Source organism: Ovis canadensis, chromosome 21 (genome assembly GCF_042477335.2).
Source record: "Ovis canadensis isolate MfBH-ARS-UI-01 breed Bighorn chromosome 21, ARS-UI_OviCan_v2, whole genome shotgun sequence".
In the NCBI taxonomy this organism is placed as follows: domain Eukaryota; kingdom Metazoa; phylum Chordata; class Mammalia; order Artiodactyla; family Bovidae; genus Ovis; species Ovis canadensis.
The window spans coordinates 47,597,028-47,622,825 of record NC_091265.1 but is presented as its reverse complement, the minus strand read 5'-3'; the positions used below and the strand labels follow the sequence as shown (position 1 = coordinate 47,622,825).

Sequence of the window (25,798 nt, the reverse complement as noted above, 5' to 3'; positions counted from 1 at the left end):
ACAAGTTGGGCTTCCCTGGTGGCTCAGTGGTAAAGAACCTACCTGCCAGTGCAGGGTACTCAGGTTCAGTCCCTTGGTTGGGAAGATCCCCTGGAGAAGGAAATGGCAACCCACTCCTATATTCTTGCCTAGAAAATGCTATGGACCAGAACCTGGTGGGCTGCAGTCCATGGGGTTGCAAAAAGTGTTGGAAACGACTCAACAACAAAAACAGAAGTTGCCTTCTCTGACTTTGTTCCCTTGTTGGCCTTGTGGCTCTGTGAATATGGAAGGCATCTGACAATTTGAGAGGCCTTCAGCGTTTGGTGAGATTTGCTCATCATTTTGTTTTTTCATCAACAAACAGTGAGGGGAGGAGGAATGCACTGAGTCTGAGATGAACATGTACACATTGCCCGTGGGCTTCCCTGATTGCTCAGATGGTAAAGAATCCACCTGCAATGCAGGAGACCCTGGTTCAATCACTGGATCGGGAAGATCCACTGGAGAAAGGGATAGGCTACCCACTCCAGTATTCTTGGCCTTCCCTTGTGGCTCAGCTGGTAAAGAATCTGCCTGTAATGCAGGAGACCTTGGTTTGATCCCTGGGTTGCAAAGATCCCCTGGAGAAGGGAAAAGATACCCACTCCAGTATTCTGGCCTGGAGAATTCCATGGATGTGTATAGTCCATGGGGTCACAGAGAGTCGACAACCAGCAAGGACCTACCGTCTAGCACAGGGAGCTCTAGTCAGTATTCTGTGATAATCTATAAGGGGAAAAGATCTGAAAATATATGTATGTAGAAGTGAATCACTTTGCTATACACCGGAAACTAACACAACATTGTAAATCAATTATACACCAATAAGAAAACAAAAACAAAAAAACAAATAGGGAGTGGTTGCTCTGTGACACGCCCAAATTCAGAGGATGCAGAGCAGTGAACAAGAGAGAGGCCCTCTGTTCCGGCTGAAGTGAGAAGCCCTGGGCCTCAAAAAAAAAAAAGATGCTTCCTGTTGATGAAAGACAGGTGTGACTGTAACTCAGTCCGTCATCCCTCACATCAGATTTCATGCTTTCAAAGCAAAGACGTTCTATTAATAATACAGGGTAAGAGGAGACTCTATAGTGTCTCCTATTAAAAAAGACTCTTTTTTAAATATCAAATGCTTTAACTCCCATTCCATAGAAGTTCAGGGTCACTGCATTTTCATCAGCTTAAAGAGTCAACTTCACTGCCAATCTGGTCTAGCCCTCAAAACTTGGAATTCAGAAAAGTAACTTCTTTGTCGATGAATCTCTAGCCATCTTTTGAACATCATGGGTCATCACCAATGAGTGCAGGCATATTAACATGTATCGTGGGCTTATTCTGGAAGTGTTCACCCCTCTTCTTTTTTAAAAATTAAATTTCAGGTGGCCAGGAGATGGGGAAAAAGGAAAAACAAGCCTAAGATGAATTATGAGAAACTGAGCCGTGGCCTTCGCTACTATTATGACAAAAACATCATCCACAAGACAGCGGGTAAACGCTACGTGTACCGTTTTGTGTGTGACCTGCAAAGCCTGCTGGGGTACACGCCCGAGGAGCTCCATGCCATGCTGGATGTCAAGCCCGACGCCGACGAGTGATGGACGCTGAGGGGCCGGGGAAACCCTGCTGAGACATTTCAGAGAACAACCATGTCGGTCGGACTCTTAATTTTTTAATTGTTATTCTATTTTTAATTTTCCAGAACTCATTTTTTTTACATTCAGGGGTGGGAGCTAAGTGAGCTGCAGCTATAATCCATTGTGCGCCGTTGAAGGAGAGCCAGGACTGGTGGGGTGGGTGGGACAAGAAATTCTGGAGTGGATTTTCAGGAGGCAAGGGCCTTCTTAGAAGCTTGAAGAATCTGGCTTAAGGGAGGAAGAGACTAACACGTCCAGTTATTAAAAAAAAAAGTCATCCACAAAAAGAAATGTCTTGAGTTATGGACCTATTAGCAAAAGAAATTGATGCGCCAGGAGTCTTGAAACTAATGAAAGGCAATTAATTTCCTTTTGTCTTTAGGTCTGGGAGGGCAAAAAAGAGGGAGGTAGGATAAAGCCTTTGGTTTGGGGGTACACTAGAAAATCATGGACTATTGACCTTTTTGTTCTACTTTTGAAACAAAGATGGACTTCAGTGGGGAGGGGCTGAAACTGTTTTTGTGTTAAAATTTATTCTATTAAATTTTGTGCCAGTATTTTTTTTTTTTCCTTAAAAATCGTCTTAAGCTCTAAGGTGGTCTCAGTATTGCGGTATCATGCAATTTTGTTTTTATTTGCCAACTGAGGATTCTGACACAGTGAAAGGAAACTGTTTATATAGACCCCACTGGAAAGACAAAGCGCCATCACTGAGATTTGGGGATCCCAAGTTCATGTGACTGATGTGTGAAGGGAAAAATGATGCTAATTTGGGTACAAGGGAACTGTGCATGTGAATTTCTCCTTTAATTTTTAAAAATTATGATCACACCCCTCTACTTATTTGTCATGAGTATATTCTCAGAGTTTGGACTTAACATTGAGCTAAGAAGCATTAAGTCTTTGAACTGAATGTATTTTGCAGCCCTGCTTTGGACAATAGTAAATGTAGGAGCACTGTAGAAGTCTTATGAAAGAGGGAGTGAAGGGAGATTGACCTGGTTCTCTACTGGTTTTTCAGACTTGTAACATACATGACTTGGAATAAAATCTGTATGCACGGGCATTACCCCTCAGGTCTTAGGAAATAAGTCCTGAATGCATGTCCTTCCCAACTAACACTCTGTACTCTGTCCTTTGTGTCTTATTTTCCTAGCATCCCACAGTTATCACTTTTCCCCACTCTGTTGTTCAGTAGAAGGAAATGTACAGCTTTCTCTTGGGTGAGTGAAAGAGGAGCCGCAGACGTGTCATGAGTTGGAGAGAGTCTGATAAAAGCCATTTAGATGTCCTGGGTTTTAGAAGCCATGGAAACTGAGGGAGCCTAGGAATAAAATGTGGCTCGGCTGTCTTTGGGAAAAGTGCAAGGCTTTCCTTTGAAGGGTTTAAGACAGCTGTGTCGGGTGTCAGGTGAGACTGGGTGGGCAGGCAAAGGTGCACAGAGCAGATGCTGTAAGGGTCCCGGGCTTGGATCTGTTGTCCTGGCGCAGGATAAGGGAAGGTTGGTAATTGCAAAGGAAGGAAGCTTGAAGGCATAGGAACTATAAGGAAAGGAGCTTGGGTGTAGCAATAAGGTGGTCCATGAGATTCAAATCTACTTTTACTTCTCCCGGAGTTGAACTACAAACATCATCAACCGAGGTCATTGTCAAGGGTCATCTGAAAATGGAGTTTGGGGAGAGGGGACCAACATCTGACTACTAAGGAAAAGTGCCTAATACAATTAGAATCCTCTCTTCCTCAGCTCAACAGGTGCCGGATTTGAAAAGGAGGGTGACAGAGGGATGGCTTTCAGCGAGGAAGGGGAAGAAACCCTCAGGACGGGCTTCTCGGGGTTGGCCCTTGTTGGGCTTCAGCTGAGAAACTGGAAGTCTACTAACTACCTTCTAGCATAGCTTCAAGAAAGTGGATTGTTTTCTCCCAGGTCTTCTTGCAGACCCCGGATTATCAGGAACTTAACTCTGTGATTCACGCGCTTCCTCATACCGAGAAATCGGAGCATCCGCTTGGAAAGCAGAGGCAGCATTTCGCCCAGCTGTGTATTGCGATCTTCTTCCGGACGCAGGTGCCTTAATGAAGCTCTCGACATATTTTAGGAGCTGCTCAGGGAGTGTTAGGCAGAACTGTTTGGACTACATTGTCTTCTCTTAGATTATGTGATCTTTGTTGGGCACTGGCAAAGATGTGTGTGCGCGTGCGCGTGTGTGTGTCTCTGTGTGTGTTTGCAGACGTGCAGAACTGCAGCTGAGAGAATGCTGGGGCTTTCTCATGATGTCTTTCCACATTTCAGTGATGGGTGAGAGTAGAACCAAGGCCAGACTCCGGTCCTTGCTTCTTTGCCACCAGGCATATCACTTTTTCAGCTCAACAGCCCTTTCCGTTTCAATCGATGCTGAGACGCCCTCCCTGTGTATGTCTGACTCCTGCCATAATTCACGTAAACAAGTGCCTCCTCACGCTCTTCAGCCGCTTGTTTGCTAAGATGCACCCCCTTCCCCCGCCCTGCTCTCTCTCCCAGTCCACTGTTTCCAGTATTTGTAGATAGCGTGTTAGTTCAAACAGCTTCGTCAATCTGGCCAGATGCTTTTTTTTTTTTCCTCCTTCTGTCCAGAGACCATCCCAGGAAGAGTGGTGGGTGGTTTATACACTGGAAATGGAGCAGAATTGTTGGATTTCTGCTTTAAAAAACAAAAAACAAAAAACAAAAAAACACATGTTAACTTCAGAGGAAGGATGGGCAAATCTGGTTGAGTTGGGTGAAACTCTGTTTTCCTGGAGATGCATCTGTTAACCCATGTTGGTTTGGGCTGTAGGGTTCAGAGTCACTTTGGTCCCCTTTCGCTTTCAGGGGAGGGACTTCCCTACACAAAGCCCTGGTTTTTTGGCTATGGAGATTAGAGGTAACATTCAGAGATCAGATATGCTTTTCCTCACTTTGGGGCTGAACACTCTGGGTTTTAGAGCATTAACCTGCCTAATCTTCATGGTGAAAATGACACCTTCTCTATCCTCGTCATGCTGTGCATGCTGCTGTCTCTGTTGGGGTCTATATAAATGGGTTGAACTCTTAATCTACATTCCAAAGAAGTTTTGAGGAACCATAAATATATGTATACATATACATATATAAAATATATATATTAAAATGAAATTTATCTCTATCAGGAATACTGCCTCAGTTATTGAACTTTTTTTTAGAATACTTTTTTTTTTTTAAGCTGAGAAGTATAGGGGTGAAAAAGATGTTATATTGTGTTTGACTATTTTCCAACTTGTATTTTCATATAATTTATATTTTTTAAGAGCTGAAAATTTAAAAGCAAGATTAAAAAAAAAGGAAAAGCAGGTGCTTTTTAAAAAATCAGAACTGAGGTAGCTTAGAGATGTAGCGATGTAAGTGTCTATGTGTTTTTTTTTTTAATGCAAAAAAAAAATTTCTTATGGGGGAGTTTTTTGTTCGTTTATTTTAGTAGCTGATGCTGGCACATCATTTTGCTGGAGAATTTTTTATATACTGTAGCCTGATTTCATATTGTATTTTAAACTGTGTGAGATTAAAAGCAAAGAAATTCATTCATAACGATGTGGGTTTGGCTCCGTTCTTTCCTGTCTGGTTCATGTGTGAAAGGAGGACAAATTAGCCAACCAGAGACAAGCACAGGAAGGAATGCAACTTCATCTGATCTCACTAGCTCTGCACCATTTCAGATAAAGATTTCCTAATAAAGTGAGAACTAACATAGGAATATGGGGAAGTGTCATCTGACATCCCTGTTACTGAAGATGGAGTCATCCTTTGTGGAATGTCCCCACCTCATCATACCACATTTTGATCGTGTCTGAGGACTAAGAGGCACATGAAGAAACATTTTAATGACTCAACAGATAAGCATTTGATTTCAGCTAGGTAAAGTTCCTGATACTGACACAGGACGTTGAATATCTTTGGTCCACACTTGGGAACAGCACTCTTCCCCCTCCTTCTTACACTCATTTTGTCCTGTGCTGATTCAGACCCATCGCATGAATGTTGGCCCCAGCTCTTTTGGGGGGGCTGAAAATGGGGAATGGTAACATCCAAGCCCTCAGCAGTCATAAATGCAGCCGTATTTAGGAACACATGCCGCATGGTGCCTCTTCTCTTGTTAAAACTGCAGAAGGTGGATGTTTTTAATTAACACCAGCATTCACAACATGAATCCCGACTCACAGCTGGAAAGAGAATTTTTGCTGAATTGGTCACAAAGAGAGCTCTGTTTTTGGAAAATCGGTTTCTTCCAGCCTGGAGCTTGAGGTTTCCTGAGTGGACATTAAACACTGACTGTGTGGTCCAGTGGTCAGGGAGCCCGACTTGCCGAGAGGAGGGTTCCAGGTCTACCTCCCAGTTAAGCCATCACCACTCACTGGGGGACCGTGGTGAGATGGCTGGAGGTCCTTATATTTTTTAGTCTTTCAGTTGCCAACGTGGGCAAAACCACAGCTCCAGAGCCAACCTAAGGCCACATCTGAGCTCTTCTCCCCCTGAATCCACAGAATATAGAGACCAGGACTTCATCTCAGTCAGGGATCTGGTCAGAGAGCTTTCCATCACTGTCAAGATGCTGTTATTCCTACAGAGTATGTTATTTCATGCTGGCTAGGTTAAAAGATACCAGATACACTTGAATGAATCAGCTTAGACCTCTATTGCTCAAACTAAGAGCTGGCGTTTGGCTGGGGAATTCTCAGACACCTAGGCTTTAGTCATCTCGATGATCTTGCTGAGACCACCATAGAGAAGCTGGGGTGATGGGGGAGGGACAGTATCTTCTAAAACTCCCTCCAGACTTGGGGGAACCGGGTCTGGATAGAATAGAAGGTGGTGCAGGGAAAAAAGGAATCATTTAAAAACACCTGGTATCTTCACTTCTCCTACCCTTCCCTCTATGGACCTAGTATGTTTATTTCACTGTCACGTTGAGTTTAGAGTTGGCCATATGATTAACTTTGACCCATGAGTTGTTAGAAGAAATAATGCAAGCAAAGACTTGAATTGTGCTTGCCTGATCGTGTGTTCTCTTGCACCTTTGCACATGCAATGAGAAGATTGTGCCTCAATTTCCCCCCTGCTCCAGTGAGAATGAGAGGAGCACTGTCCATCCAAACCACCATCCTGAGTTTGGAATCAAACTCAGCCTGGTTCACCCTAGATCATTTCATCCCAAGCTGGCTGAGGGGCATAGAGTGAGTTTAAATGATTCTTTTAAACTTCCCAGTGTTAGAGTGGGTATTATACAGCAAGAGCTGCCTATAACAGTGTTAAACATGGCAGTCTCTGGGTTGCAATGATTTTTCATTTCTTTTCTTTTCACATTATTTACAAATGTTTTGTTTGCTTTTTTAATAAAGATAATTTTAAAGTAAACCATATATGAAAAATTTTGAAAAACGAAGCTGATGGTCAGACATCTACAGGTTTTGACAGGCTTTGGGCAGTTGTAAGATAGAGTTATTGCCCAAGGCTAGTCTAGCTCCACACTGCTATGACCTTGGGGCAACCTACAGCACCCATGCCAAAAATAAATGAATACCTCGTGACCAAAAATTGAGCGAAAGAGCTTACCCATGTAATGAAGTGTAACTATTTTAACCTAAAGAAGGAAGAGGATTGTGAGTGAAATGAGCCAGGCAGTGGGGACTGCAGAGCACACACAGGTTGTCTGTGGGCTGGGTCTGTAGTGCCAGGTTGCTCAGCGTGTCCTTGACAGTGTCAGGACTCGCCTCTGCAGCTCAGGTGTCTGGCAGTAAGACCATGGGCTTGTCTCGGAATCCTGCAGAGTAACCCCTTCCCCCCCCCCCCCCCCCCCCCCGCCCCGGCCCATGAACTGGCCGAGTGGAGGCTGCCCCTTCAAAATGCAAATGAATCTCCTGTCTTGTCTCCAGTGGCTCAGCCCCACATTACATTCCTGCCTCGTCCCTGTAGAATTTGAGTTTGCCAGCCCTGTGACCATCTCTCCATCTCCCACGTGTTCTTGGCGTGAAACTTCACGTTATTCTGGAAACCTACCGTGGAAGAGAGCGCAAGAGGTCATCGAGTTCATCAGAACCAGCTGCTTCTAAGCCCTTGTTTCTGTGAAGCCATGTTGCCACCCAGGAACTCTGAAAGGTCCCTTTTGATGCTGCTGCTGGTGGCTCACCCTCCCTGGGAACCACAGCCCTGGTTACTAAGAGAGATGCTTCATACACCCAAAGGGGACAAGGACAGTCTTCTTTCAGTAAGGAACTTTTCCAGTCCCACACCCTTTCCAAGCCCCGCTTCTCCCCAGCGCTTCTCTGGGCTGTGGTTTGTGGTGAAAATGCCAGTTGCACAGAAACCTTTCTGTAGCTCAGATGCAGGGCTTCTTGACCCTCCAAGGACTGGCCTCTGCCCTTTAATGGGTTTATTGCTCAGCATACCGCAGATTATCTCCTGGTCCTTGAGATTACTCCCAGTTAGGAGAATCCTCCCCAAAGAACAATGAGTAGCAGAAGAGAAAAGGTCTTTTTAAGGCCCTTCTTGCAAGGAGGCAGGGGTTTAACAAAGTCTGATAAAAGCAGCTGTTGATTGACCAGTGAAAATGTTAAAAGGCTTGAAATTGAGGGGGAAATATTGGGAATTGAGAACTCCAAATTAGCTGAGGAGGGGGGCTGTGGCCTCTCTGCCTCTTGGTCAGTGACATTTCCTGCTTTACTGAATGTCCCAGACCTTTTCTTTTTTTCCCCCCATTTTCCTGGAAAATAGTTCTATCCTGGAAAAGCCGGTTTCATTTGATTGCCGGGTGTACCTCAATGTGCTGACGCCCAAGGTGATGACAGTGATGACCATCTGCCTGGAGCAGCCCTGGGGGCTCAGCAGTGGCCAGTTCTCAGTACCTGCTGGGCAATCCCCAAAGCCTAGTCCTGCATCTCACCTTTCCTGCCATCCGGGTTCTAGTGGGCTCTCAGCCATAGCATCTTTCAGAGCTATGATGTCAGGTCAGCTCTGGTCCTGCCATGTGACAGCACGTGGAGAAACGAGGCTGTCAGCAGCCACTTAGGGGACCTACAGCAGTCATTTGACAGCCGCTTTCTCCCTGCCCATTCCACACTGTCAGCCCAAGACACTGCCTGCCAGGAGCAGGCTGTCTTTAACTTTTCTACAGGCAAATCCTGAAATTTAATCATGACTCTTATGCCCTTTCCTCCCAGCTCCAGTCCCCTTTCTCTACTCTGACTCTCATCCATTTCCCAAGTAACACATCCTAGTTTAAAGTTGACCCCAGTTGACTCCCTGGTGGCTCAGACGGTAAAGAATCCCTGCAGTGCTGGAGACCCGGGTTCAATCCCTGGGTTGGGAAGATCCTTTGGAGGAGACCATGGCAACCCACTCCTGCATTCTTACCTGGAGAATCCTCATGGACAGAGGAGCCTGGCGGGCTATGGTCCATGGGGTCCCAAAGAGTAGGACATGACTGAGTGACTAAGCACACACACACAGTTTCTATTAGTTCTAATGGATTCCAACAGTCTGCTCAGTGCTGATGTTCAGGTTGGGTTCTGGGGTGGCAGAAGGCTTTTATCTCCTGGTTTTCAGAAACTAAAAATACGGGGTCTTGTAGATCACAGTTCATGGGGTTACAGGATGTTCTAGCTGGAAGGTACCCCTACATGATGACACTACCACCCAGATTTATTCAGGTAAAAGACGGTCACTGAACCACTGTTGTGTAGTTCTCAGTGTGCCCAGTATTAGGGAAACCAGAAGGGAAATATAGATGCAGTTTCCCCTTTGCTCTGCTTCTAGTGAATGACAGGTTGTAGACAAGTAACTGGAAGAATTCCTATCCAGTGGAATAATGGGGTGCTTTGATATCAGGAGAAACACCGAACCTGGAAGAATTTATGTCCTAATGGGGAGTAGCAGTTAGCTGGGTGGAGAGCGAAGGACATTCAGGTCTAGAAGGGAGAAAGTGCATGGACCAATAGAGTCTGGAAGTTGTTCTGGGACCCCATAGTGCAGGATGAGAGAAGTGGTGGTGACAGGTGAGGATGGGGAAACAGGAGACGGCTCAGGGCCTTGTGGGCCAGGTAAGAGTAAGGTGGGGCCCCGAGGATCTTCCCAAGGCCAAGTCATTTGACCCGATCTGTGCTCAGAAAGATTATTCAGGCTGTAGAGTAAGGAGGGATCAGAGGGGACAAGGACGGGGTCAGAGAGACCAGCCGGAAAACAGTTTCATTTGTTTGGGAGAGAAGCCTTCCAGAGAGTCAGCCATGAGTGGATCAGCAAGGTGCTTAAGAGATGAAATTTCCAGGACCGGGTGGTTGGTTGGTGTGGATGGGCCGGGGGGGTTAGGGCCATTGTGCGAGCACTGGGGTTTGGGTGGTGCCCAAGGATGACTATCCCAGTCCTTGTGCTCAGGCAGCATGTCCCCAGGGCACGCATGTTAGGTCTGGAAAGAACCTTAGCGATAAAGTCCAGTTCCTGCATCGTGTAGTTGACTTGTGTGAGGTCACATAGCTAACTGGTGACAGAGGTGACAGGTCTTAGCTCTGCTGATTCTAAGGCCATACCTATGTACCCAATGAAGGTCTGTCCCTCTAACACAGGTGAGAAATAGTCCATCTCTTCCCTCCCTCCCTAACTCCTTTCCTTCTCTCCTTCCTACCCTCCCTTCCAGCTGAGAACAAGAGCTATTCAGCTTTCAGATGGCTATGACAGGTCTCCCTGTGTGACTGACAGAGACTGTCTCCTCTCATCATGGCAGTCTCCATGGAGCCCAGGACACGGGCCTCCATCCCAGGCTGTAATTGAAGAGAAAGAGGAGGTGTTACTTCCTCTGCTCCAGCAGTCCCTCTCTGGCCTCCCCCCTCTCCCCAACCACTCACCTCCCTCCCCACGCCCCCGGGAACTGTCTCAGCCCCACTTGCTGAGCATCACTTAGCATTATTCCCAGGACCTTGTTTGGGGCAGAAGAAAGAGCTGGTATCTCTTGGATCAGCTCTGTGACAGCTTCCCTTCCCCAGCTAGCACTTCTTGCCATCTCTAAATCTTGGTCTCACACCTCTCCTCTGAGACTGACAGCCTCCTGCTTTTTTAAAAAAAATCGATTATCCCAGTTCTTTGTGACTCCCTCTTTTTCTCACCTGTTCCTTTTATTCTCCATCTGAATTTCCTCTCTCTGTCTCTCTTATCTTACATATCTAGAGGGGAAGTGTCATAGACTGGAGATGAAAGGCAGTGTGACATTGAAAGAGTATGGACTCTGATGCCACTATGGGGCCGTGTGACTTTGGGCAAGTTAATTAACCTCTCTGTGTCTCAATTTCTTCATCCATGAAACAAAGATGAATAACCTCTCTGTATCTCAATTTCTTCATCCATGAAATAACCTCACAGGATTGATGTAGTGTTTACTGTTTAATATATCTTGAAACTTGACACATAGTAAGTGATATGTAAGGGTTTTTTGTTCGTTTAGTTGCTAAGTCGTGTCCAACTTTTTTGTGACCCCATGGACTGTAGCCTGCCAGGCTCCTCTGTCTATGGAATTCTCCAGGCAAGAATACTGGCATGGGTTGCCATCTCCTTCTCCAGGGATTGAACCCGAGTGTCCTGCTTGGCAGGCAGATTGTTTACCACTGAGCCACGAGAGCTAGTAATAAATGAGAAGCTACAGCTCAAGAAAGCTTTTCTTTCCCTCCTGGGAGAACCATTTTTCCCCCTGGATTCATGGGACAAGGAAAAGTCTTGGGCTTTTAGGGTAAAGTCTCTGAAGGGTCTGTCTGCAGAGCCTGGAGTGTCTGCTCCGCCCTCCCAGGCCTCGGAAGGGAAGGTTCTGATGCCAAGGCCCCCTGCCTGGCACAGCCAGCTCGCTGCCGCAGCTGCAGGTGGGCAGAGCGCTGGCTCCGGGCTTGGAAAGGCAGACGTTGTTCCGGCCAGCTCCAGGACTCAGCGTTTTCCACTACTCCTCGCTCTGTTTGTTTTCCTCTCTGAGCTCCCCATGCCGAGTAGGGGCTCCTGAATGACGTCCAACAGCAACGCTGGGCCCGCTCTGAGCCCTCCCGTTGGCAGCGGAGGGCCCCGGGCTGGCAGCCCCTGCACAAGGCTCTCTTGCTCACAAAGTGCCATTGTACGGGGCGGTCTGTGGGAGACAAATGCAAGGGATTTCAAAATCAACGGCGAGTTATTTTTATCTGTGGAAAGGCTGAAATACCTTTGTTTTCCAGCTCGGAAAACAAACCTTAAAGGATCTCTGAGCTGCAGAGAGCGTCTCCATTTGTCCCAGGAGTCAAGTTCACCAGGGAGGCTTCTGAAAGGATGCAGTTTAAACCCCAGGCTGCCAGGGCCCACGGGGCCCTCCCAGGAAGGGGTCTTCCAGGCTTGGTCCCGAATCTATGAACTTCAAGCCCTGGAGCTTTCCTCCTACAAGTGACTGAGCACTGACTCGCTCGTCCAGAGTGGGTGCCTTCCTGTTCCCCCACCGCCCGCGCCCCCGGGTCTTCACCGGCTGCTTCTCTCCTCCAGGCCCTCGGCCTTCAGCGGGGCCCAACTCAGGACTATCTCACGGGTGGATGTGCACACTCTGGGGGATCACACAGAATAAGACATGGACTGTGGGAGGACTTTGACTCCCATTTATTTTCACTCTAAAAACAGGAGACACATTTTTATTTATTACTATGGAATACCCTTATCCATCTCAGTGCTTTTGGTCAGCCTTCTTCCGCTCCTGGGCATGTACTCAAAGCACTCTAAGGGGATGTCCCTGGTGGTCCAGTGGTTAAGAATCCATTTGGCAACTCAGGGGACTGAGGTTCAATCCCTGCTCCCAGAACTAAGATCCCGCGTGCCGTGGAGCAGCTGAGCCTGCTCACCACAATTGGAGGGTTGGTGCCCTGCCACAAAAGATCCCACGTGAGGCAACAAAGATCCTTCAGGCAGAACCTAAGACTCGATGCAGCCAAATAAACAAATAAATATTTTTTAAAAAGCACTGTAGGCCAAGCATGGATCATGCAACACAGAAGGGGGTCTACACCACTACTGTTCTTTCTTTTTTTGCTTCCAGAAAATTATAATGTTTTAAGGTTTACATGAACGCAGTAAGCAAATTTACAACCCAGAATATCTAATTTTAACCAAACAGCCCTCACAAAAGAGACAAGTGGCTTAAAATGTTTCCTGCAATGAAACTGGATTCTAGATGATAGGAACAGGTCAGGCACACAAAGACAAAAAAAAAAAAAAGGGATTATGTCTTTAACTCCTGGAACAAATTATTTGTTAGGCATATGCCGAGGTTAAGACAATAATTTAATTATATTTGGCAAAAATGTTTTCCAAATTATCAACACTATATTAAATATAGATGTAAATCCATTGTCGTTAATAAACAGTGCCTGGGCACTCATATTATTATCAATCAATACTAATAGACATTAGCTAGTGCATCTAATCCATAAATAAATATGCGTATGTTGGCAGTGCTGCTCAAAGAATCTTTGCTGATGGGGGTATAGGGTCAGAAAATTTTTGAGATGATGGCTATAAAGGAGTATTTTCTGTGAGCTGGCATTTTTCTGCTTATGATGGAGAAAGCTCATTTGCAATCAGTTAAAATCAGGGTGTAAATTCTGACTCCATGACTCAATAAACTCCTCAGTATCTTTGAGTCTTAGTTTCCACAAAATCATAATAATGCGAGTCATCTCGCAGGTCCATTTTGAGGGTCAATATAATAATTTATATTAATTACACAAGTTTGTGTATGTGTGTCTCTCAGTAGTGTCCGGCTCTTATTGGACCCCCTGGACTGTAGCCCAACAGGTTCCTCTGTCCATGGGATTTCCCTGGCAAGAAACTGGTGTGGGTAGCCGTTCCCTTCTCCAGGGGATCTTCCCAATCCAAGGATCGAACCCAGGTCTCATGTCTCCTGCACTGGCAGGTGGGTTCTTTACCACTAGAGCCACCTGCTGCCTCTCCCTCAGAAATACTTAACATATAAGAAGCGCTCAGGGATGCTTCTCCTTTTCTTGGTCTTCCCCTTGCTTCTTCTAGAGCTGGGGAAGATCAGAGAGTTCATAATGAAATGGAGCTCACTCTTCAAAATCCCACTCTGACCCTCAGGGAACATTTGCTTGTGACTGAGAAAGTGAGCTTGCGGTTTTCAATACATGACTGGCTGTTCTTGGCTGTACGAGGAGAGAAGATTTGGGTGTGTCTGTGTTTAAAAACAAGCCTGGGGAGGCCCTTCCTGGTGGCTTCCTAACAAGTGTGCAATAAGTGGTCCTCTGTTGGTTTTAGGTGAGTTCCCAGCAGACCGTTTCTCTACATCAGAAAATAGAGCTCAACAGTGCTGTAATTGGCAGTAATTAGCCCCCCATGATGCAGCTCAGCCACAGATCTCAAAAGTGAGTGAGCCATGGATATGGAGAAAACCCCACCTAGCCTGGGCCCCTGGCCTTTGGCAGAGGATCAGGCACCACCCAGCTGTGTTACAGAAGCGGCAGGGAGTGGGGGTAGGGTGGGGAGTGAGGCTCAGTCCTGGTTCGTTTTCCCAGCTCTCATTTAGCACATGAGGATGCAAGATGAAGGATGGTGGAGCCATAAAAGGGTGAGAGCCGCCATCTTCCTCTCCACCCATAACTGTTTCTTGAACTAGGATCTGGATGAGCACATAAAAGCCAAATGCCAGCTTTGAGAGAACATTGACCAACATGGACACATGGATACCCCTTACCCCCTCAGATCCCCATTCTCAAAGAGCTTCACGCTCAAGTCTGAGTCCCAGCTCTTCCATCCCATTGTAATTGAACCTGGGAGAACTTTACGAGGAGTCAGAGACTCCATGTCAAAGCTCAGAGAATGATCCGTGAGTGTTTCATTCACAATCCTAAACCGGGTGATGCAAGAAAGAGCAAATGAGGTGATTCAAGGCCAGCGTTCCAAGTGTGATGTAGATATTGGAAGAGATTCACTTCACACAGAAACAGCCTCCAACCAAAAGTGGAGGGAGCTGCTGTGACCTGAGCGGTTGACACAGAAGCTGTTCCGGTCCACTGCTCTGTGGGTGACCTCAGCAGTGAGCTCTCCTGCCATCCATGCCAGACAGGTGACCAACCTGTGAGTCAGGCTTGCCTGGGCAGGAGGCAGCTGATACAGAGAATACACCTCTTCCTGTAACCTGACAGCCACGACCCTTGGCCTCTTGCCGGGGGTGCGGTGGGCAGTACTTCATCTGGGGACAAAGCTGCCTTTGTCCTACTAAGCTGCCCATAGGTTGGAAGGAAGAACTCCTTCCTTCCCTCTCCTTCTGCCTGCCACCCAGGATCTGGAGCTCATGGATTTTCCCTGAGCCACCCACTTCTTTTTCTTTCTCAGGCCAAACTTTCTTGAGTTTCAGATGAACTATGCTTGATTTGCAACTCTGCCTTCATGAAAAAATTTGCTTTGTCTTTTTAAAAGGGAACTCCTAGAGGCTACTGTGTCAGCTCCCAAGCCTTCAGTCAGTGATAAGCTTCTGGGACTTTTCTATCCTTCTCAGTACTCTTTACTTTCTGAATTTCAAAAAATCCATCTCAGCAGCTTAATTCTCTAAAGTCCAAAACAAGGACTTCAGAAGTAGGCAGCCTTAAGATCAAGTGGGACATTTGACACATGACAACCTTTCTGCAGCATCATTTCTTCTTTTGCAAATTGGATAAAGAAAGTGAAAGTGAAGTCGCTCAGTCCTGTCTGACTCTTGGAGACCCCGTGGACTGTAGCCCACCAGGTTCCTCCGTCCATGGGATTCTCCAAGCAAGAATACTGGAGTGGGTTGCCATTTCCTTCTCCAGGGGATCTTCCCAACCCAGGGATCGAACCCAGGTCTCCCGCGTTGCAGGCAGACGCTTTAACCTCTGAGCCACCAGGGAGGCAAATTGGATAATACCAACTTAAAGAACCTGCCTGCCAACGCAGGAGATGTAAGAGACTTGGGTTTGATTCCTGGGTCTGGAAGATTCTCTGGAGGAGGGCATGGCAACCCAGTCCAGTACTCTTGCCTGGAGAATCCCATGGACAGAGGAGCTTGTCAGGCTGCAGTTCATAGGGTCACAAAGAGTCAGACATGATTGAAGCAACTTAGCACACAATAGAGTTATTATATCAATCAAATGGAATAATATAATCAAGTGACTTTTAAGAGACCTGACATATAGCAAGTACTCAATAAGCATTAGTTTCCTTTCCTTCATTCATTCTGTAAGGTAGAGAATTCCCCCAGAAAACTTTCATTCTTTTTTGATATTAATTTTACATTTTCTAAAAAGGTAGTATATTTATTAAAAATTTAGATAACTGAAAAATACTCAGAAGATAACTTAGAAACACCTCAGAGTCTTCACTATTGAAATTTTGGTGTATATTCTTTCAGAATTTATACATATGCACATGCATTTGATACTAAACATGCTTTTTTATTAACAAAAAATTTATCTACAGTGATGGGTACAGATCTTAATTGTCCCTTTGACAAATTTGTATAAGCAGCACATCCAGAAAGTTCCCATCTCTATACCCTGTGGGTGTTCACTATTCTAGTTTCTATTACCATAAGTTGGTTTTGCCAGTTCTTGAACTTCATAATTCATGGGGCATTGGGTGGAGTACTGAGAAAGGTTTTGCATCAGTCCTGGAACAAAATTAGCCCTTGACTAAATACTGTTGTACTTCTGCCTAATAAAGCTGAAAAGTAAGACTCAAAAGGGTGAAACTATTTCCAAGTCACTTAGCTCAAGAATATTTTTAGGAATACAAAAATACCCAGCAAATCCACAATGTCTGGCATCCAATAAAAAATTACCAGGCATTTGAAAACACAAGAAAATATGACCCCAAATGAGGAAAAAAATCAGTTGAATATTTCCCAGGAATGACACAGATATTAGAATTAGTACACAAAGATATTAAAAGAGAGTAATGATTTCACATGTTCAAAGAGCTATGAGAACATGATACACAGAGATATGAAACATATTTTTAAAATGACCCAAGTTAAGCTTCTTGAGATGGCTATAATGTATGAGATGAAAGATACTCTGGATGGTATTAATGACACGCTTAACACTGCAGAAGGAAAAAATGATGAACTTAAAATCATAGCAATAGAAACTATGTCAAACTAAGCATATAGAAAAGAAAGACTGAAAAGAAAATGAACAGACTGTTAGCGAGTTGTGGGACAAATCTAAGTATCTGCGTAAACATGCAACCAGAGTCTCCAAATGGCCAGGAAGTGTGATTAAAAAATACATTTTTTAAAGAAGGATTAATGACTGAAATTGTTCCAAATTTGATTAAAACTATCAATGTACAGCTGTAAGACACAGAAGCCCAACAAACTCTATGCACATGAAAATTGAAAAAAATACAGTAAAGCACATCAGGATCAAATTATTTACAACCAGTGATACCAAAGAAACCGTAAAGTTAATTAGAAAAGAAAGACACATTACCAAAAAAAAGGACAAAAGCAAGAATAATAGCATATTTCTCCTCAAAAGCAATGTAAGCAATAACACAGTATACAACATCTTTAATGTACTGAAAGGAAAAAAATCAATCAATCTAGAATTCTATACTTAGTGACTACATCTTTAAAAAACAAAGGCAAAGCAAGGACTTTTTCAGATATAAAATACTGAAGGATTTTCATTACCAACAGAACTGCACTATAAGAAATTGTAAACAATATTCCTCAAGCAGAAGGAAAACAATACCAGGTGGAAATCTGGATCTCACAATGGAATTAAGAGCCTAGAAATGGTAACTATGTGGAGACATGGAAAATATATATTTTTCTTATCATTTAAATTTCTTTGGAAGAAAATTTATTGTTTAAAGCAAGCAAATGAGCAGCGTAATGTGAGGCTTATTACACGGGTAGAAATAAACTGTGTGATAACAGTAGTTAAAATTCAGGAGGCAGATAATGGAAGTATATTGTTGTAAAAGTCTTTTAATATATGTAAAGTGGTATAATATCACTTGAACACTGATTACGATAAGTCAAAGCCATAGTTTATGAACCTAATTCAACCATTAAAATAATACAACAAAAGAGATAAAATGGAAAAATAAAAAGATATGCAGTTAACTCAAAAGAGAGTATAAAGAAAGGGGAAAGAGAACAAAAGATGGATGGAATAAATAAAAAAGTCAGCTGGTAAATTTTAAATCACCATAGAAATTAGAAATAGTTTAATTATCCCAATTAAAAGATAGCACTATTATGGTGATAAAGAGAAAAATCCAGCTGTATGAATATACATCATATACCCAGCTGTGAAATGAAGTGAAGTGAAAGTGGTTCAGTCTTGTCTGGCTCTTTGTGACCCTGTGGACTATACAGTACATGGAATTCTCCAGGCCAGAATACTAGAGTGGGCAGCCTATCCCTGCTCCAGGGAATCTTCCCAACCCAGGAATCGAACTGGGGTCTCCTGCATTGTGGGTGGATTCTTTATCAGCTGAGCTACCAGAGAAGATCACACCCAGCTATAAGAATATGTATCAAACAAATCGGTGAAATTAAAATGGAAAATTATATACAATGTTAATTAGTTAATGTTAGTGAAGATTAAGTTAGAATGGCTATATTAATATCAGAAAATGTAGATTTTAGAACAAAAAAATACTGCCAGTCATAGGGAGAGTCATTTAATAATGATAAAGTGGTCAATTCACCAAGTGATAAAGTGGTCAATTCACCAATATAACAATCTTAAATGTTTATGTAACAGATAATTGAGCTTCATTATACATGAGACAAAAAGTGATAAGGTGAGAGGAGAAAAACAAATCCACACTTATTATAAAGTCAGAGATTTTAAAAATGTAGACAGAAAGTATCTAGAAGATTTGCATAACACTGTTAATCAAATTAACTTAATTGACAATTTTAGAATACTATATCCAACAATGGCAGAATACACTTTCAAAAATCAATGAAACATTTACCAAGGTAGACGATGTATTATAATAAAACGAATCCTAACAAACGTAAAAGAGTCAAGTCATAGAAAATCAGTTCTATAACTACATGGTATTAAATTATAAATTAATATCAGGAAAATAGCTGGAAACCTCTAAGCAGTCCAAGCTAATATTCATAAATAACTCATAGGTTATAGATAAGTCCAAAGAGAAAATTTAAAATTGTTAAACTGAATAAAGGGGCTTCCTCAGTGGCTCAGACCATAAAGAATCTGCCTGCAATGAGGGAGACCCAAATTCCATCCCTAGGTCAAGAAGATTCTCTGGAGGAGGCCATGGCAATCCACTCCAGTATTCTTGCCTGTGGAAGCTTATGGACAGAGGAGCCTGGCAGGCTACAGTCTATAGAGTTGCACAGAGTTGGACACAACTGAAGTGACGTAGCACACACATAAACTGAATGAAAATGAAAACCCAACACTAAAATAAATGGTTTCCAGCAGTACTTAAGAGAACATCTATAGCCCCAAATGCCTTACAGTAGAAAAGAAAAAAAGGTCTAAATCAATGAACTCTACTTCCGCCTTAATGAACTAGAAAAGAAAAGCAAATGAAAGTAAAGAAAGTAAAACAGATGCAAGAAGATAAGTCAAAGTCAACAAATTAGAAGCAGAAAAGCAATAAAGAAAATCCATGCAATGAAGAGATGGTTCTTTGAAATGACTGTTAAACTCAATAACCCTATAATGAGAGAGGTGGCCCAGCATGAGTCACACGCTTATCCCCTGAACATTAGCTACACAATGGCTAAGTCACCCTCTAGCTGGGACCTCCGCTAGGGTGGGTGGGTCCAGTGAGCAGGCAACTTAGTGTTTCCACTTTACTGGGTCAAAGTTTATGTATGTGACTATTTTAATTCCTTCAAACAGCTTACATTCCCACAAAGAGTATATATGAGCTGCTGCTGCTGCAGCTGCTCTAAGTCGCTTCAGTCGTGTCTGACTCTGTGCGACCCCATAGACAGCAGCCCACCAGGCTCCCCCATCCCTGGGATTCTCCAGGCAAGAACACTGGAGTGGGTTGCCATTTCCTTCTCTAATGCATGAAAGTGAACATTGAAAGTGAAATCGCTCAGTGGTGTCTGACTCTTCGCGACCACATGGACTGCAGCCCCCCAGGCTCCTCCGTCCATGGGATTTTCCAGGCAAGAGTGCTGGAGTGGGGGGCCATTGCCTTGTCCATATATACGAGCAACACTCTCTGAATCAAATTAACAGAATGGAATAACGCCATTTGCGTGGATGGACCTAGCTATTATCCCACTAAGTGAAGTAAGTCAGAGAAAGACAAGCACCATATGTCAGTCACACGTGGAATCTAATTGAAAAATGATACAAATGAATTTATTTGTAGAACAGAAACAGACTCAGAGATTTCAAAAACGAATTTATGACTACCAATGAGGAAGAAGGGGGGTATAAATTAAGAGCTTGGGATTGACATATACACATTACCGTATATAAAATAGATAACCAAAGAAGGGTGGACTGTGTAGCAGAGGGAGCTCTGCTCAATGCTCTTTAGTAACCTACATGGGTGAAGACCTGGGAAAAATGAATCTATGCATCACTGAAACACTTTACTGCACACCTGAACCTAACACAACATTGTAAGCCAACTAGACTCCAATCAAATAAAAATGTAAAATATGAGCCATAAAAATAAATAAGTGAACCACTCATTTGTCTGTTCCACAGCATCTAAGTTTTGCAAATATAACATTCAACTTAGGTAAATAAAATATTGGAGAGGGAATATCTAATGTTAAGTCTTTTCCTGAACATGGAGCACGTCTCTTGTATCTTCAACTCAGTCCTTTACCGGACTTTGCAAAGGAGTCCTTTACTCCTTTGCTTCTGCCCTTAATTTTGGGGAGGACTTAAGGATCTAGACTTAGGATCTTAGGAGTGACCCCTCTTAGGGAGTTCACAAACTTTCATGATTTCATTTAGTACTTTTGTAAGAACAATCTTCAACATCTACTGCCTCTTCCTAACTATTCTTCTAAGTCATAATATTTGTGGCCGGAACCGGAGACATCAACCTGGACTTGTTTTCCCTCTTTTGCTGTATTCAACCTTTTGCCAAGTTTTTGGCCATCCGTGTTGGCATCTTTCTTTCTGATCTGCCCACTGTCTATCTCTGTTATTCAGACCACATGAAGGCAATGAATGGCAGATTCTCAGCCCCCAAGTTTAGATTTTACAGTCTAAGGCCCATAGGAGGATGGACTATATATTTCAGTCCCAATTCCAAAGTCTGAGTGGATCACGTTCCTATTTCTGAACAGTTACATACAGCTAGAGGTCAGAGTCACACAGCAGAAATATGAGAGGTTATCAGCCCTAGGGGTGGGGGGTGTTGTTCCCAGAAAACAGTCTGGGAGGAAAATTCTATAGCTGGCCTTCACATGAGTCCGTGAAATTTTATGGAAAGAGCTTTAAGTGTTATCTAAAGTCAGAATTTGGGATATGTTCCATACATTGTCAGTGAAGTTAGGTTCAGATATGGGTCTCCTTAACATTAAGCTGGATATATTTCTATAATTATTTTCATGAAAAAAATAAAAAGTACTGAATGTGCAATGAAAGGAAACATCATCCCATCTTCTTGGTTTTCATTTAAGTAGAAAACTCACAGCACCAGCCAACAGCAGCCTTTTCAGACCCTCATTTTTCATTATCCAGGCATGTGGCATGGAATTCCCCGATGCCAAGGTTGGTGGCCTTCAATTCCTTGCTGTTCCATGCCATTGGGGTGATATCAGCATTCTGGGCTTTCCCAGACGTGAGCCCAGAGACTCTTAGTTCCCTTAAAACGTGTTGATTTTGGATTCCACAGAGTAAGCCGACAGGTCTAGAGGAGACTTCCCTATGGCTTAGAATGCTGTCCCTTAGCACACGAACCACTGGGGCTTCCCAGGTGGCGCACAGCTAAAGAATCTGCCGGCCAATACAGGAGACGCAAAGCCGAGGGTTCTAACCCTGGATCAGGAAGATCCCCTGGAGGAGGAAATGGCAACCCACTCTAGTATTCTCACCTGGAAAAATTCCATAGACAGAGAGGAGTCTGGTGTGCTACAGTTCACAGAGCCATGAAGAGTCAGACATGGCTGAGCATACACACTGCGCCATGGCTAAAGTTCAACTCAAAGAAAAACAGTGAACTCAAGGAGAGAGTCACTCTTTCGGCTGTTAGGTATTTGGGTCTTTCTATTAAGTATTCCAAAGTGAAGGACTGCCTCATCTCCTTCCTCTCTCATCTCCCATATTCTGTGCTACATTTGTGAAGGGTTTTTTTTTTGCATCCAGGGATTTGCTGTACCATCTCATGCCTCTGGGTTTATGCAACTGTTGCCTTTGACTTTTCTGTGTAGTTGGAGTCTGCTCGTTCCCCAAAGTCCAGCTGAAATATTTCCTCTTTTATTAAAAATTAATTCATTAATCCATTTGGCTCTGCTGGGTCTTCCTTGTGCTTCATGGGCTTTCTCTAGGAAAGAGAAGCATGTTGAGGAGCATGTTTGCAAGCTAGAGCTCTAGAGTGCACATGCTCAGTAATTGCAGCTCGTGGGTTCAGTTGCCCTGCGGCATGCAGGATCTTAGTTCCCCTCTCAGGGACAGAACCTGAGTCCCCTGCATTGGAAGGCGGATTCTTACCCACTGGACCACCAGGGAAGTCCCTCCTCTATTTTGAAGTCTCCTGCCTCAATTTTCCCTTCTCTTCCTCTTCTGCTGTGACAGCTATTCTTTCATAAGTGAACCTGTGATACTTTGGCTCTTCTCTCTTCAAGGACTTTTAACAAATAGGTTGAACTTATTTGGTGCTACGCATGAGTGTTTGACTTGTACAGATTGAAAGTATAGGATGAAAAGGCATATTTCTTGACTACAAGTATATTTAATCTCATGGAGAGGCAAAAAAGAAAACATCATATAAATTGATGAAGAGTTATAATGTGTGCATAAGGAAAGGAACAGGCCATTTTCTTCTCTCCTCCTGGTGTTTCCTTTAATGTGGAAGGAGTTCCATTAGCCTAACACTCTGAGCCTTTCTCTGAGCCTTACAAGCTCTGTGCTAAGGAGTGATATATTTGATTGGTAAATTTTGAAAGAATTTAGTCCTGTTCATAAGGGATTCATATTCTCTTCTCTTACTCCATCCCACAAATCTTCCAATGGGGAAGTCTGACCTGTCCATCTGAGCCTGTGTGTCAGAGGGTAAGTTAGCTAAATTCTGAGTCTTTAGGAAGCTTTTGGTCCACTTATCTATCCATAGGTGCAACCATCTCACTATTAAGTCAGCTTTATCAGTAATAAGGGTAATATTTTGGTATTCTGTTCCATCTACTTTTTGGGGGGGGGTCATTTAAAATTTTTTTTTCGGGGACTTCCCTGGTGGTCCAGTGGCTAAGACTCTGCACTCCTAATGCAGGAGGCCTGGGTTCAATCCCTGGTCAGGGAACTAGATCCCACAAGTTGTAGCTAAGACCCAGCACAACCAAATAAATAAAAATAAATAAATACTTTTTAAAATCTCTTTCAGACCTCACGTGCTGTATGTGTTCTTCTGGGAATGAGCTATTTCACTTAGTATGATGTCTTTCAGATCCATCCACATTGTCACAAACAGTAGAATTTCCTTCTTTTTTAAGGCTGAGTAATATCCCATAATATGTATACACTATATTTTTTAATCTATTTGTCTGTCAACAGATATCTGTGTTGTTTCCACATTTTGGTTGTAAACAATGCTACAATGAACATGAGGTTGTAGTTACCTCTTTGAGACACTGATTTCAATTCTTTTGAATATATACCTAAAAATGGGATTGTTAGGTCATATGGTAGTTCTATTTTTAAGTTCTGAGGAACCTCCCTACAGTTTTGCACAAAGGTTGACTCATTGGAAAAGACTCTGATGCTGAGAGGGATTGGGGGCAGGAGGAGAAGGGGACGACAGAGGATGAGATGGCTGGGTGGCATCACTGATTCGATGGATGTGAGTTTGAGTGAACTCCAGGAGTTGGTGATGGACAGGGAAGCCTGGCGTGCTGCAATTCATGGGGTTCAAAGAGTTGGATATGACTGAGAGACTGAACTGAACTGAACATCATTATAGAGTCCCACCAACAGTGTACCAGGGTTCCAATTCCTTCACATCCTTGCCAACACTTGTTATCTTTTGAGTTTTGTCTGTGTTCCGTCTAGCCTACTCATTTATTTTGGCTAAAGTTAGGAAGAAATGACCAATAAGGTAGACACCCATGTGGCAGGTCTCCAGGGTGAGCCTTGACAGATGGGAGGGGTTGGTGGGTTACGGAGGGAGGTCGGTCAAAGCAGGTAGTGGAAGAGTCTGCTCTCAGGGACTAAGCCCTTCTAATCTCACGAAGAGAGGGGGTCGAGGGGGAGAGTTCCCAGCCAGTGAAGGCTCCAGACATCTGTTTCTCATCTTTCTATCCATTTATGATTTTCTCCCTCTTCCTCCCTCTGACTCTTGGGGTTGGCTGCAGCCGGAAAGCCCATGCGGAGGTAAGGTTCTCGGTAAATCACCGAGAAGGCTCCAGGGCTTTGGGGCTCATTTTTCACTGGAAAAAGCCCAATCCAGGGAGGGTGGCAAGGACTGGTAAAGAAAGCTGGCCTGGGATGTCTCTGTGTCCTGTTGCTTCTCTGCATAGTGAGTGGGGAATGAGGGGCAGAGGGTGGTGTTCATGTGTGTGCATGCGTCCAGGGACGGCTCAGACCCTTGCTTGCCACTTTCGGCAGGCAAAACCTCTAATTGGCTGAAGCTCGGCAGTCTTGTCCACACTCCCTGGCCCCGTATAGCTAAGGACAAGGGTGTCCTTCCATGAGAAAGTCTCTGCGGAGCCTGGTCTGAGCCCAAGCTCCTGCTCTTCACTTGCCGCCCACAGACTTCACAGGGAAGTGAACGGGGGCAGGGAGATCACGCCCAGATGACGAGGGAATTGTGGCCAAGTGGGAACAGAGCGAGGCAAGGGAGACTGTGAGCCCATAAAAATTAAGTAGTAGGAAATGCCAGCTCCTGGGATCTCTTGAGGGCTGGAATCTCTTAGTCTCTCTAGAACAGTGTTGCCTTTAACATTTAAGCTGCTTTCTACAATTAAGCTATTTTGCATCCATATTCAGTGAAAGCCAGGTTAGGACATAAGTCTCCACAGGCTAAGAAAGTCACAGATGAACATATGAAGATAATCAGGTTCTGGTCTGACCGCTCTCACAGACACGGAAACTTCGTGTAGGTCATTTAGCCTCCAGGCCTCGGTTTCATGAGCCTTGAGAATTCAGGTGATGCTGTATTTGAAATAATTCGATTTTGCTTTGAGATTCTCAAGAGATGGTGTTAATAATAATTCTCTATTATGAGCTCCATCATTCATGGGGTAGGTTTTCCTTGGAACTTCAGGACTTCTGAAGGCCTTGAAATCATCTGGGGTGGGCCTTTGTGATATAACGTTTGTTTTAATATTTTTTAAAAAAGATTTTTTGGTCATGGATCATTTTTAGAGTCTTTATTGAATTTGCTACAGTATCGCTTCTGTTTGATGCCTTAGTTTTTTGGCCAAAGGGCATATGGGATCTTAGCTCTCCAACCAGGGATTGAACCTTCACTCCCTGCAGTGGAAGGTGAAATGTTAATCCCTGGACCACCAGAGAAGTCCCTTCATTCAGTATTATCTGTGGTCTCTTCCACTTACCAGTCCATCAAAGTCCTAGAGTGACTGGTCCTCTGTCTAGGGTTCTTCCCTTGAGTGACTCAGCCCACTTAAACAGCCTAATTTGAGACTCACATGCATGAAAAAGGATACCTGTAACATATTCAGGTGTGAAAAAAAGCCTGGGAAATGTAGTTTCCAGAAAATGAGGCTGGTTTATGAGAATAATAGATAAGATGATTTAAAATTGAGACCATTCCTGACAACCTAGGACAAAAGGTTCCCATTGCACAAATACCTTTCTAATTTATTTTTTTAGGACTCCGAGAAGAACCTCTGGCTTTCCTCAGTGTTTACCACAGACCTCCATTAAAATTTTTTTTTCAATGCTCCTACTGAGAAGGAGAGGCAATAGTCTGGTGGAATTCATGCTAAGAGGGACAT

General features: G+C 43.9%; 1 protein-coding gene and 1 non-coding gene across 5 annotated transcripts in view; both read left to right on the top strand.

Moving 5' to 3' along the window:
- ETS1 (ETS proto-oncogene 1, transcription factor) overlaps positions 1 to 5,232 on the top strand; it is a 142,447-nt gene extending 137,215 nt beyond the window's left edge. For all 4 annotated transcript variants that reach the window (XM_069565460.1, XM_069565461.1, XM_069565462.1 and 1 more), the window contains one exon: positions 1,398 to 5,232. In XM_069565460.1, coding sequence (XP_069421561.1) covers positions 1,398 to 1,613 — 216 coding nt within the window. In that variant the 3' untranslated portion in view covers positions 1,614 to 5,232. The remainder of the gene's footprint in view (positions 1 to 1,397) is intronic.
- Positions 5,233 to 23,072: 17,840 nt separating this feature from the next.
- On the top strand, positions 23,073 to 23,145 carry TRNAR-CCU (transfer RNA arginine (anticodon CCU)). The gene has a single exon. It is a non-coding gene; the product is annotated as a tRNA-Arg (tRNA).
- The last annotated feature ends 2,653 nt before the right edge of the window (positions 23,146 to 25,798 follow it).